Source organism: Myripristis murdjan, chromosome 13, assembly GCF_902150065.1.
Source record: "Myripristis murdjan chromosome 13, fMyrMur1.1, whole genome shotgun sequence".
Lineage (NCBI taxonomy): Eukaryota > Metazoa > Chordata > Actinopteri > Holocentriformes > Holocentridae > Myripristis > Myripristis murdjan.
In genome coordinates this window covers 42,270,015-42,285,032 of record NC_043992.1, presented here as the reverse complement: position 1 = coordinate 42,285,032, position 15,018 = coordinate 42,270,015, and the positions used below count along the sequence as shown (strand labels likewise).

The following is a 15,018-nucleotide window of genomic DNA, read 5'->3' as shown; positions in this document are numbered from 1 at the left end:
AACTGGGCCAGCCCGAGGCCCGACCCGACCCGACTAATTAGCCGAACTTTAGGCCCGACAGCCCGATAAAGCCCAAAAAAAAAAAAAAAAAATCGCCAAATTCGCCATTATTTAGCAGAGACGGTCGGCCGCGGCACCGAGGCACCATCAGTCGGTATAAGGCGGGCCGGCTGCGGCACCGGCCAGCATCAGGCAGCTCAACTGTCAGATCTGACAGACCTGACGGGTGGGCGCGGTATTGGACGGTGCTGCGGCCGGCCCGGCTGATGCCGACTGATGGTGCCGCGGCATGTGCGGGTCAATACGGTAGTCTAGAAAACTGGAGATTTTTTTTCTTGGCGCCCCCAAGTAGATTGCGCCCTGGGCAGCTGCACTGCCCATAGCAGAAACCGTCCCTGCTGCCGAGTCTGCCAGCACAGCGGGATACTGCTGCAACTCTCTCTCACTTGTTTGCGCTGCGCTCGCACAGCTGGTTGTCTGTCTGTCACTGAAAGTTTAGCCTCCAAATCCAATGCAGTCTCTCACTCTCTCCACCAGTCACATAAAAATGAAACATCATAATCAATAACAGAACACATAATTCTATTTTTTTTATTTAAAAAAAAAAAAAAAAAAATCCCCCACAGAACCCGAAGCCCGACCCGACCTGCCCAATTCACGTAAATTTTAGGCCCGGGTCGGGTCGGGTCGGGTCGGGTTCGGGCAGAATATGAGAACTCTACTGCAGCAAGCTGATGTTGTGGTAAAGTTCGCCCATAGCCTCCTTCACATCAGTGCTCGGTGGTACATAAACTGCTACAGTGATGACCGTCAACTCCCGCGACAAGCAAAAAGGTCAGTGTTTCACAGTCATGTACTCCAAGTGCGGGACTTCCCCTCTCCATGACACTCTGAAAGATCTCCCCCTCAGACCGGCGAGAAGCTCAGCGAGTGCAGAGAAGAGGATCTGCTGGTTAACTGTGGCAAAGGCAGCTGATTGTTCGAGCGGTCGGCGTGATGATCTGATCTGCTTTTACTTTGAAGAGTGATGGAGCTCCAGCTGATCATCTTCTGGGGTGTAACAGCTGCTTATTAAAACTGTCTTCATGACGTCTGATTTCTTTGATTAGCAGATCAGCAGGTTGTGAAAGCTACATTAGTCAGCTCCACCACCACCAACAACAAGAACAACAACAATAATACTAATAATAATAATCAGCCAATCAATAGATCAATAGTAAGGGTAATAACAGAAACAGAGTCATGCTCTGACCTTGCAGGCCTTGACAGCCGTACTCTCCTTTAGGTCCTGGCTGACCAGGTGCACCTGGAGAACCTGGAGAACCTGGACGACCGCTGGGCCCTGGTGGGCCAACCACACCTAGCAGACAGACGGTGATTTGTAGAGAGATCAGGAGATCCAAATGATTGATTGATTGTCAGATAGATGGATAGATCGACAGATTGACACCCCCCTCCACCCCCCCACCCTACAGACACACACACACACACACACACACACACACACATCCCACCTGCTGGGCCTGGCTCGCCCTGTTGGCCTGGACCTCCTTTAGATCCTTTGGGTCCTGGAGCTCCAGGGAACCCTGGTTCTCCTTGATCGCCCAGCTGTCCTGACTGGCCTGAAAGAGAGAGAGTATATTAGCATCTAAAAATATTTTAGACCATTACGTATGTATTATCATATATACATATATGTGTAGTGCTATATATATATACACTACTCACAAAAAGTTAGGGATATTCGGCTTTCGGGTGAAATTTCAGGATGAACCTAAAATGCATTATAACCTTTACAGGTGAACTTAATGTGACCTTCTGTAAACTTTTGAATGCACATGTCCAACTGTTCAGTGTTTCAGTACCTTTTGCACAAGTTGCTGTTCTCTAACAAGGAGTTTAACGGCAAAATTCACAACAGGTGTTTGATCCATGAATCGACCAATAAATTTCCTGGTTCAATTAGAATTGGTATTTAAACAGTCCTCCTCATCATGCTGTTCACATTTTGACATCATGAGACCAAGACGACACCTAACAATTGATCAGCAGCACCTCGCCATTGCGAGGCTTCAAACACGATGTTCTCAGACAGAAGTGGCCACTGAGCTTAGAGTGTCACAGAGTGTCATCAGCAGGTTGCAACAGAGATACAGAGAGACTGGAAGAGTCACAGAAAGGCAGAGAAGTGGACGTCCTTTGGCCACATCCCACACTGATGACCGCTTCATTGTGAACAGTACCCTGTGGAACCGGATGATGAATGCCACTCAACTCCAGGCACATTTAAGGGAGGTGAGAGGCACCCAAGTGTCACGTCAGACCATTCGAAACCGTTTACATCAGTATGGTCTGCGTGCTAGACGACCTGCAAGGGTACCTGACCACACCACCAGGCACAGGTGTCATCGTCTTGCATGGGCCAGGGAGCATTTATGCTGAACGAGGGACCAGTGGGCCTCAGTGCTGTTCTCTGATGAAAGCCGATTCATGTTGAGCAGAAATGATGGCCGCCAACGATGTTGGAGACGTCAAGGAGAGCCCTAGGCATCAGCCACTGTTGTCACCAGACAAGCCTTTGGTGGTGGTGGTGTTACAGTGTGGGCAGGTGTGTCTAGTCAATACAGAACTGCCCTAATGGTACAGTGACAAGCCCATACTACCTGAATAACATCATTAATCCAGTCATTGTGCCCCTACATGAACAACACAGGCCTAATTTCATCTTCATGGACGACAATGCTCCAGCTCATCGAGGTCGTATCATTAGGGAACGGTTGCTGGAGACTGGGGTACCTCAGATGGAGTGGCCTGCACTTTCTCAGACCTGAATCCCATAGAAAACCTATGGGATCAGCTGAGTCGCCGTGTAGAGGCTCGGAGCTCTGTACTCCAGAACCTCAATATCCTGAGGGCCGCCCTTCAAGAAGAGTGGGATGCCATGCCTCAGCAGACAATAAGTCGACTTGTGAACAGCATGAGACGTCGTTGTCAAGTTGTAATTGATGCTCAAGGGCACATGACAAGTTATTGAGACATTGACATTTTTTGTTGTGGTATACCGACCACTGTTGTTGGCTTTTATTTCAATAAATTGTTTGAGATGAGGAAATCACCAGTGCATGCTTCTACTTAAATGCCCTACTTTCATGATATAATATCACTGTAGCATGAACTTTTTACATTTTCCGTAAATTTCACCCGAAAGCCAAATATCCCTAACTTTTTGTGAGTAGTGTATATATATATACACACACACACACACACACACACACACACACACATTAGGATGTTAGATATATATATTTTGGAAGAATTTGGCCAATGGGCATCTCATGCAATGCATCCTGGCACATGTAGGCACAGCCAGTGCTGGCCCTGTTTTCAGCTGTTGGCATTGACATGGCTCAGGTGGACCCAATCCCCTGGCATCATCATCATCATCATCAGGATGAAGCAGATCCAGACTCTCACCTGTTTGCCCGCACGGTCCCGGAGGCCCTTTGTCTCCAGGTGGACCAGGAACACCGATGGACTCCCCTCTGTCACCTAACACACAGACACAGAAACACAGAAAGAAACAAAAAAACAAAAAAACAAAAACAAAGCTTTAATAATGAAGCTGTTTCATCATGAACGTCCACATTCTGGGTTTGGGTCAGTCACAGTGGAGACAGGAAGTGGATAGTGTGAGCCACAGTGAACCTTCAATTCAATTCAAACATGATTTTTTCCCAAAGACAAATTTCACCTGTAGCCTGGGGTTAAAACATACAACAATACAGCAACACAATGATTCATCACAATGCATATAATATATATAATATTACAGAGTTAAAATACAAGACAATACAAAAGAAAAGAGAAGGAAGGGGCCTAAATGCAAAGTACAATAGTGCCTGTATTGTTTAAGTGCAAACTAAAGATGTTTTCTGGCCACTGGAGGCCAGTGCTGTGTTGTCCTGTGTCATGATCTCTTTGGGCAAATTGAATCGTAGGCAACTGGACTTGTATTTGTCTTAGGAAGACGTTTGGCCTCTTATTCAAGGGGCTTCATCAGTTCATGCGCATCGGTCTTTCTAGTCCGCACAAGTCTGACAAAGACAGTGGGGTAAGGTCCAGGTATTTAACCTCTGTGGGAGTGTCCACCTTAATGCCTGTGGGTGTTTTCATGAAGGCACTGGTTTCACTTGACCATTGTTGTGGTCTGGTGAAGCAACAGTCGTCAGAGTCAGGTGAAACCCCGGTGAACGCCGATCGCTGAGTTGTCTTTGGTTAGTTTGTTGATCCTCCTGGGTACCGATGAAAGGGCAACATTATAAATCAGAGATAGGTGGTGCCGCAGACCCCCTCCCCTGTTGAGGGATGTTTTTTCCACTTTCACATATATGGCCTCTTTTACTCCTCTCTCAAACCCTCTATCCTCCCTGTCCAAAATCTTAACATTGCTGTCTTCAAAGGAGTGTGCCTTTTCCTTTAGATGTGAATAGACAGCTGAGACTGGACCTGAGGAGTTCGCCCTTCTTTTGTTGGGCCATGCGTTTGTTCACTGGTTGTTTTGTTTCCCCAATGTATAAGTCCATAAGCCATAAACTCATACAAAGGAAGCCTCCAAGCCATTGGTTCAGGCATGTGGATGACACATGGGTGAAGATCAAAACCCAAGGTGTACAGGCTTTTACCGATCACATCAACTCAGTGGACAAAAACATCAAGTTCACTAGAGAAGATGTTAAAGACAACCACTTACCATTTTTGGACTGTGATGTGCACTTTGATGAGGAAAGGAGCCTCCACATTGGGGTATACAGGAAACCCACCAACACAGACCAGTACCTTCTTTTTGACTCACACCATCCACTGGAGCACAAACTGGGGGTTATCAGAACCTTGCAACACAGGGCAGATAATGTACCAACCTCCACTCAGGCCCAAGCTGAAGAACACAAACACCTAAGGGGAGTCCTGAAAACTTGTGGCTATCCGAGTTGGGCTTTTGGCAAAACACGCTCCAGAAAGAATAACAACACTGATGATGCTGAGAAAATGAAAGACTAACGCAAAAATATTGTGATTCCGTATGTGTCTGGGGTTTCAGAGAAACTCAGGAGGAACATCAAATCCCTGTATGTTTCAAACCCGGAAACACTCTAAGGCAGAAACTGGATCACCCTAAAGACAGGACACCACACAATCAGAAGAGCAACCTGATATATGCCATCCAATGCAGTGAGGAATGCAAGGACTTACACATTGGGGAAACAAAACAACCAGTGAACAAACGCATGGCCCAACACAGAAGGGCGAACTCCTCAGGTCCAGTCTCAGCTGTCTATTCACATCTAAAGAAAAAGGCACACTCCTTTGAAGACAGCAATGTTAAGATTTTGGACAGGGAGGATAGAGGGTTTGAGAGAGGAGTAAAAGAGGCCATCTATGTGAAAGTGGAAAAAACATCCCTCAACAGGGGAGAGGGTCTGCGGCACCACCTATCTCGAATCTATAGGGGAGAGTGGGGTAAGTAGTGCCAATTTTTACTTAAAGTGCCTTTAAAGCGAGGGGATTACAGTAATGCCTCCAACTAAAATATGCACATATAGTTTAGGATGTTGTGCATCCCTGGGAACAATCACTTTGGATCTTATATAAAGTGTTTGAGAAATATAGCTTTTGAAAAAAAAGTGGTTTTGTGGCACAACTTGCCCCCGGTGCGGGGTAAATTGTGCCATTAGGGAGAATACACTGGGGTAAATTGTGCCATTGATAATTGAAGTAAAACAGATCATTTTAATCTCACAAATGATAATGCTATATAAAAGCAAAACAAATTCAATACAAAATTATTTATTTAACATTTATTTATTATTTTAACAAGATCACAGGCCACTTTTCTATAACGAGGCCGAGCGCCACGTGAACACATACCCAGAACAAAATAAAAATTCAGAAATGAGCACCTGCAAATCATCTTCATCTGAATCTGAATAGTTTTAGTGATCAAAGGTAAGAAGACAATGTACAATAACAATAAAATACAATAAAGTAATATGTAGTATATAATCACAAGTTGTCCCACTGGCACAACTTACCCCAGGCCCTTTGGCACAAATTACCCCAAGCCCACCATTTTGAAAAAAATGCATCCCCCAGCTGTTTTGAGCTAACATGTGTCTCCCTTCTTTGCAGGATGAGAGAAATGGATGCCTCTTCAAAAATATGTGACATGACCAACTTCTTCTATGGTTTTCTAGATAAGAGGGGTGGCACTACTTGCCCCTTGGCACAAATGACCCCACTCTCCCCTAATGTTGCCCTTTCATCGATACCCAGGAGGATCAACAAATTAACCTCAGACGACTCAGTGATCGGCGTTCACCAGGGTTTCACTTGACTCTGACGACTGTCGCTTCACCAGACCACAACAATGGTCCAGTGAAACCAGTGCCTTCATGAACACACCCACAGGCAGAGGTGGCAAAAGTACTGACATTCTGTACTTAAGTAGAAGTAAAGATACTTGTGTGAGAAAAGACTCTGGTAAAAGTAGAAGTACCAATTCAACTTCTTTACTCAAGTAAAAGTAAGAAAGTACAGGCTCTGAAATGTACTTAAGTACAAAAGTAAAAAGTAAAAATGATTTTTTTTAATTTATTTATTTTATTTTATTTTTTTTTACCATTAATGATACATATACCTTTTTGATAACTTTTTGATGAAAAAAAGTTCTGGGCACACAAAACAGGAACATTTCCTCTTTTATTAACAACCTGCAAAGTGCTGGTACAGAGAGAATGAAAATCACGCAACATTCTAGTTTTGCTGCAAGCCCAGTTTCACACAATAATCAAGACTGAACTGACCAGAGGTCTTGAATGAGTACCTTGATAACAGCTTTGGTACTCTCAATACTTAATATACTTAACGTATATGACTTTTAACAGATTTTTTCTTGCTTCTCTGACTCTGTTTTGTCATCGACTAACGTTATCTTCCCTGGCAACTGTCTTCCTCCATGTCTCCAGATTTCTCTTTATGGTTTTCTTTTTCTTAACTGCTCTCACGCCCCGCGCCCTCTCTCCCTTTCCCTCTCTGTGCAGGGTTTCCTCCAGGATTTTTGGAAACTGTGGGGGAGGGCTTCAGCGTTAATGTTAATAAATTTTACCACTGATCTTTTGTAGCACAGAGGAGATATGCTGCTCAAACACTCAGTATGTAGTGTTGGTGTATGTTTATGAGTTGTAGAACATAATAAATTATCTTGAAGGAGTAGATGTTGACTCCAATAATTTAAAAATATGTTAAATTATTATTTGTTTTAAAAATGTAAATTACTTATCAAACAGACCTAACAATTCAGCTACCAATGAATGAGCAGTAGTATGCATGTGATAACATAGAATGAAAAATAAGCCGAAGTGATACCTCTTCTCTGAATAGACAAGCTAAGCCAGTGTGCTGCTGTTAGCCAGTGAAAATACAGCAGAGTGGCAACTCTTCGCTTTGTTTCACAATCTATGTCAGTGCGCTGCTGTAGCCTGGAAAGTTTCTCTGCCTTTTGTTCTCGTACGGTGCCGGTGCAGGTGTTGTAATGTTTTTCTTGGTGGTAACGAGCCCGCCCGCCCCCACCAAAAAGAGAGAGAGAGGGAGAGAGAAGTAACGAGCCTGTTTTGACAATGTAAGGAGTAGAAAGTACAGATATTTGTGTTCAAATGTAGGGAGTAAAAGTAAAAAGTAGGCAGAAAATTAAATACTCAAGTAAAGTACAGATACCTGAAAAATCTACTTAAGTAGGGTAACGAAGTATTTGTACTTCGTTACTTCCCACCTCTGCCCACAGGCATTTTTGGTGGACACTCCCACAGAGGTTAAATACCTGGACCTTACTCCACTGTCTTTGTCAGACTAGTGCGGACTAGAAAGACCGATGCGCATGACCTGATGAAGCCCCTTGGATAAGAGGCCAAACGTCTTCCTAAGACAAATATTAGTCCAGTTGCCTACGATTCAATTTGCCCAAAGAGAACGATGACCTGGATAAATGAGAATATCCATAGACACGCTGTGTCATGATGCGTTATGCTGTGGTGCAGTAGGTATTCCTCCTACCTTTGAGCCCTGTGCAGCCCTGCAGGCCGTGTGTGCCGGGCTCTCCGGCGAGTCCTGCATCTCCCTGCAACACAAAGTCCAGTTCAAGGTTTCAGGCCCCAAACAGGAAGTCGGTACAGAACTAAACAAAGATTATTATTTCATTACTATCACTGTTGATTCAAGTTTGTCTTTCATATCATGTAAAAATAAGAATGTTAATTTCAAGCTGCATGTGCACTGATGCACATGCAGAACACATCTAAAGTTGAGCATGATACTCTAATCCATTTGGAAAGTGGAGGGACCTGAGAACCTCCAGTTAATTACAAAGCAACGAGGAGCCGGCATTCTCTGCGGTCTATCATTAAATAAATTCAACATGTCGAGTTGAGCGGGTCTCCTGATGTCAAGTTGAGTCAGAAGTCGAACAGCACGTGGCCTAATTTTACCGTCTCCTCCCATAAATGTTTCTTCAATCTGTCCCATTTTCCACGTGTTTCGGTTGTTTATCTTCATGCAGCAATACATCTCCAACCTTAAATGGCACAGATTGGTTGAATGAACTCAAGCAATGTGCAGAGCGGAGTTCCATCAAGTAATCTTTCCTCCAACAATTCCAAAAACAGTTAATCAATCTCTGACGATACTGCCATCCCTTTTTCAGCTGGGTGGTGTTTGAATCGTGGGCAGGGTATGAAGGAAGAGTAGTAAGCCTTTGTCTGAGCTGGTGGGAGAGGTGAGGCTTCACTACTTTCTGTATGAAGATTTATAACAGCATCCGTTTCACATATTAGTGTCTTAAGTTCTGAAAATTCAAGGTGGGACCTTCCAAGCACATTTCGTAGGCATGTCTTGACTGATCTCACCAAGCGCTCCCACATGCCATCCCACCAGGCGGCTCGCTCCACAATATATTTCCAGGAAATTCTTTTCTCTGCAAACAATTTCTGTGTTTCTTTTCGCCTCACAGTCTACAGAAATTTCAGATCCTGATCAGCTCTTTTAAAAGTCCTGGCATCATCAGAGTAGGAATAAATCTCCTAAAGGCCACTGAGAATGCATCGGCAAACAGATCTGACCCTAATTCTAAATGCACAGCTTGTTTACAGCACATGTGAATAAAGCCATAAATACCTTTTTATGCAGTGTCATATTCAGCGATCCAAATCCACACCAGCAGTTTCAAAAACATGCAACATATCAATGCGTCCTGTTGGTAAGGGTGCGCTGACCTGCCTTTACTCGAGCTCGTTTACAGCTCAAGCAACACTGGACACATCTCTTGGTCATCTACGCCTCACTATCCAATATGTTTGATGCCTGACTGCATCACATCTTCATGTGCTCCTCTGATCACAAGTTCTGAAAACTACCTGGCAAAATGTATGGATGCTTCTGGGAGTAACAGTCCACATTCATGCAATTTGAGTTTTTTTTTTTTTTTTTTTTTTTTAGTTTTATGGAGGATCCCCATTAGCTAACTGTCTCATGACAGTTGCTAGTCTTCCTTGGGTCAAAATAATGGTCTAATAGTAATGATTTGTGATTGTTGTCCAATCGGTATTCAACAAGTTATCCATTTCGGTTGAGAGCTTCATCCAGTATCTTTCTGCTTGTTGTATCTCATCTGTGCGCAGCTCTCCACAGTGTTTTTCTTTGTTTTGTGTGTTATATACGAAACGCTGTATCCAAGCTGACATGGAATTCCTGAGCACCACTGATGCAATTTTTCCACTAAATTTTCAGAAGGATCTTGATCCCATGCAATTTCTCTTTCCCACATTTCCTGAAAAAGACAGTTTACTCTCATGGTGAATGGAGATAAGAGTCCAGTGGGATCAAAAATGCATGCAGCAGCCTGAAGTACGCTTCATTTTCTGTCCTTTTGTCTTTTTGTCAACATTCATCATGCGCGTTTTGACGGGTCTTTTGCAACATGATTCACATACGATGCCTTGCGCCCTACAATACAAAACACATTTGAAACACCTGCCAAATTTCAGTTTTTCTCTCCTGATTTCCATAGTAAAGTCTGTGTATTCCAATGATTTATGATCTGCCTTTCCACAAAACAAACAGTCAGTGTCATCATTTCATCTCCAAGTTAGGGTTAGGGTTAGGGCTGCAGCTGATGCCGTGATGCTGCTGTATGGCCTTCTTGTTCTGCGCTCCTTGTTGCGACCAGCCTTTCTTTCCTCATGCTGATTGTTTTCTCTCCTTATTTATTTATTTATTTAACCTTTATTTGTTAGAGAGGGACAGTGTACATTAATAAACATTTTAAAAGACAGTAAAATGTAAATGCACCCAATTATAGCCAAAAGACTAATTTCCATTGGTAGTCCCCCTGCCAGAAGGATTATGGCTATACCTAAAAGCAACAGATTACAGTAGCAATATTCACAATCATATTATCAATAACAAGAATAACAACAACAACAACAACAACAACAGCAACGCTGCAAGTAAATTAAGATTAGGCCATGTGCTACAGAGGGCTCAGGTTCAGAGGTTAGTGTTGACAAGCTTGGTTTTCGGTCAGCCATTTTTTTAATTTGACTTTAAAAGAGCTGTATGGGAGGGACTCCCTTATGCTTTGCGGTATTGTGTTCCAGTCTTTGCCTGCCCTACAAGAGAAAACCGATTGTCCAAATGAGGTTTTCCTGAGTGGTATTTCACAGTCCCCTCTGGATGCCCCTCTGGTACTGCTTGCTGCAGGTGATCTAAACTGAATAAGGCTGCAAAGTGGAGGTGGAGCTAGGTTGCGCCGGATTTTATACATGAGGCAACAATTTTTGAAAAAGACAAGATTGTTCCAGCTAAGTAGCCCGTATTTATTGAGGATTGTGCAATGATGGAAGGATCTTGGTTTGATCTTGGTGGAGAGAACATGAACATTTTTGCTGCTTCTGTGGACATATGATTTCTGAGGTGCCTGAAATTTCCAAGTGAAGCTCTGAGGATTCTGCATACTTTTTTTTACATGATATTTAAATGCGAGATTATTGTCTAGCATGATGCCTGGATATTTGAATTCATTAACGGTTTTGATTCTTTGTCCGGAGAAAAAAACGGCAGGTTCAGTGTTCAATGTTTTTGCTTTGGTAAAAAACATAGCCACAGTTTTGGATGAATTCAGTTGCAGATGACAGTTGTTTAGCCACTTGGATATATTTACCAGCGAATAGGGCCCAGGATTGAACCTTGGGGGACACCTGTCTTGAGATCCTTAAAGGTTGATTTTGCGTTCTGTATTTTAACACACTGTGATCGGGAGGTAAGGTATGATTTGAACCAGTTGGAGTTAAACTGAGAAAAATTAAATTTATCAAATTTAGACTGAAGAATATTATGATTTACTGTATCAAAAGCTTTACGGAGATCCAAGAAAACTGCCCCCACCACACCCCCTCTGTCCATTAGAGACTTGATCCATTCAATAAAATAGACAGTTGCCGTTTCTGTTGAATGATGGGCTCTACAGCCATGTTGCATTGGATGAAGCAGTTGGTTATGGTTAAGATGAGAAATCAATTGGTCTACTGCTAACTTTTCAATGATCTTGGACATGACCGGGAGGATGCTTATGGGACGGTAATTTGAAACTGAGTGAGGGTCTGCATCCTTAAAAATAGGGACAACAACTGCCGGCTTCCAACACTCAGGGAAGCTGCCCTGGCCGTGAGTGAAGGAGATGTTCACAATGTGGGTGATGGGTTTGATCAGTGAGCAGGCAAGATCCTTTATCATAGTAGAGTCCATTTCATATGCATCCTTTGACCACTTAGAATTTAGTGAGTTGATCACCTTTGCAACCTGAGTTTCTGATACTCTTACAAAGTTGAAGGTAGGACCAGTCGGTTTTGGTGCCTTAGCATTGCATTTCTGATGTGGAAGAAAACTGTCAGAGATGGTCTCTACTGATTTTACAAAATAATAATTAAAGGCTTCAGCAACCTCCCTCTTCTCATTGGTTAGAGTGTCATTGATCTTCAGCTCAATCTGTTTTTTTGGTACTATTTTGTCCTGTCATTTTCTTTATTTGCTGCCATATCATTTTGGAGTTTCCCTTGTTGTTTACTATTATCTGGAGGAAGTAATTTGCCTTGGCTTTCCTAAGTTCTCTTGTCACCTTATTCCTTAGTGATGTAAATTTGTGCCTATCCGTGATGAGTTTGGATTTCACTGATGTTTTTAGGGCTTGATCTCGTTCTTTCATCATTTGAAACAACACATTATTTGTGTTAAGTTAAAACTGTCTGTAACTTGTTTAAGTTGCTTTCGTGCTGATTTATCTTCCCAGTTCACATTCATGTCTCCAAGTACTATCACCTCTCTTTTAAAATCACATTGCTGCAATAATTCTCTGAACTTTTCATAAAAGGTGATATTTGATGAGGGCGGACGGTAAATGACAATTAATGTAAAGGACATTTCTGGTGAGAGTATTATGTTTAGAGCCAGACATTCAATTTCACAGTGTTCCATCTTAATTACATTGCATCTGATTGTGACCTTTACATAACACATAACCCCTCCGCCCTTTCTACCTTTACGATCATTTCTAAAAATGTTAAAGCCGGGCACATTTATAGCCGCATGCGGCGAGTTTTCATTCAACCATGATTCAGATATAGCTAAAAAATCCAGGTTCGATTCTTGTAAAAGATGCTGCACTTGTTCATTTTTAGAGAGAATACTTCTAATGTTTATGTGTCCGCCTAACAGTCCTTTGGGTTTACTATGTGCGTCCCAGATTAACCTAGAGTTATTTACAGTTTTGAAAACTTTTAATTTCCGATGCTTGATTATGGCTTTATTGATACACCGATTTATCCTAGATGCCTGTGTTCCTACTCCAGTCGCTACATTCCCGTGGGTAATGGCATCCTCCAGATGTCGAGTCGCTCTAGTCCCCGTCTGTCCAGGATCATTCCCCAGGTCGCCCGCATCTCCGTTCGCCACCACTGCGCCGCAACCACTCCCGCAAGCGAGGACAACCGTGCCAGCCGCCGCATCCCTGGGACCTCTCCCCGCGTACCTCCTTTGAGTGAGATTTGCTGTTCTCTCTCTACTTTCCACTTCCAGTTTCAAAAAGTCCATCACATCTTTTGCCTTGAGCACGTTGTCGAACGTGCTCAAGGCAGAGAGCAATTTCCTCTGGAATCATTTTAACAATATGGGACAGACTTTCATAAGTGTCAGATACAATACCCATGGCATCAAGGCTGTGCACTTCATATGTGCATTTGTCACCAGGTCTTTGCGGCCAAATCGACTGGTGAGCGTTTCAATTGCACTATCATAATTACCATCAGACAGTGCAAAGCCTGTGACTGCACTCGCTGCTGTACCCATTAAAAAATGACTTCAAATAAGTAAACTTATCTGTTTTACTCAAACTTTCGTTATTATGTATGGCTGTTTTATATTAACTGACTTATCTCCCCAGAAAACTTCTGTATGACTAGTTTGGGAAGTTTGACTGTATTGACTCTCTGTCAGTTGTTCCTCTGACTGGAAGAGCTGATACTGCTTGAATCTCCATCTGTGCGCATTGCTCGTCTAATCCTTGTTTTTCGTGAGCTTATGTTATCCATATATTATAAAGCAGTATGTGTTTTGTCATCCAAATCCTCTCCCTTTGTCCCTGTTTCAGTGTCCCGGTCATATTCACTGAAATGTTGTTCCCTACTTTACAAGACAAATTTGTAATTTGTGATATTGGGCTATATAAGTAAAACTGACTTGACAGCTGTTCTAGATATTCCGCCAAAACATCAAGGTTTGGATCTCTGTTCTCAAGTTCCCCATCAGTTTTATTTAGTAGCTTGGCTGTAGCAGTTCATATGGCTCTCCTTATCCTTTACAGCCATGCAATGTTTTCTGCCATGACTTCTCTTTGCTTAAATCGAATTCACAATCCTGATTATTTAAGACCTAAGTTTGGGGAAAGGGGAGAGGGAATAATAGGTATGAAGTTTGCCAGAAGCCCAGCCTTTAAACTTGGAAACACCTCCTTTCTCCAGGAGTCACGTCCACGTAAGGCGATGTGCGTCACGCAGCAGGCGGACACGACTCTCCGCCATTAAGGGCCGCAAATAGGTCCAAAAACTCTGCCAGCAAAACCAGTAGATCCCATCCCAGCCTGCAGGTTAATCACGCTGGGATGACGCTGGGATGACGCTGGGATGCTGTCTGGTGATCATGTAGTTTCTCTGGTTTCTGTCTGTCTGTCTCTTCAGTAATTTTATTCTTCATGTCTGTTCATGTTTGGGGCTGCCCAGGGACTACAGATGAAAATTTGCCTTTCTAACTAATTCTGTCATATTTACAAAAATGTTGTCACTGTCAAATATACTAAAAAACAACTAATTTAGTTCCATCTGTTCTACTCTGCATATTTAGTCAAGTTGACTTTAATTATTTTTACTTTTATGTTTTCTTGTCTAATCAAGCTCAGCCTCATTTAGGGTTGTTTACTTTAATCTACTTATTGTAGCTAATTCAGTGTAATCTAGTTTAGTCCAGATTAATCTGTTCTTACTGGATCTCCCGTCTCCCCGGGGAATCCGATGATGCCTCGGGGTCCAGGGGGGCCAGGTGGTCCTGACAGTCCAGGTTTCCCAGAAGCCCCTGGGGGGCCCCTGGGGCCCTTGATACCTGGGAGCCCATTAAGGCCTGGATAGCCCGTCCTGCCTCTGGGCCCTCGGGTGCCTTTACTTCCTGTGGAGAGAGAACATATTTAAAGCAAAGACAGAGAAGCTTCAGTGTGTTTAGGCAGTACAACAACCTGGCCAATTCCAACAGAGCCAGGTTCCTCGTGGATCCATCACTTCGGCTCGGTTCTACCCTCCTCACTATCTGAGCATCTCCTCTGAAGACTGATCATATGCCCAAGAGGATCTTGGGAAATAGAGTCAAATCTAA

General features: G+C 43.1%; 1 protein-coding gene across 1 annotated transcript in view; it reads right to left on the bottom strand.

Moving 5' to 3' along the window:
* Positions 1 to 15,018, bottom strand: part of LOC115369841 (collagen alpha-4(IV) chain) — a 95,294-nt gene that overhangs the window by 16,276 nt on the left and 64,000 nt on the right. The window contains 5 exon segments of the mRNA XM_074933728.1: positions 1,253 to 1,360; positions 1,515 to 1,622; positions 3,475 to 3,549; positions 8,107 to 8,170; positions 14,636 to 14,814. Coding sequence (XP_074789829.1) covers positions 1,253 to 1,360; positions 1,515 to 1,622; positions 3,475 to 3,549; positions 8,107 to 8,170; positions 14,636 to 14,814 — 534 coding nt within the window.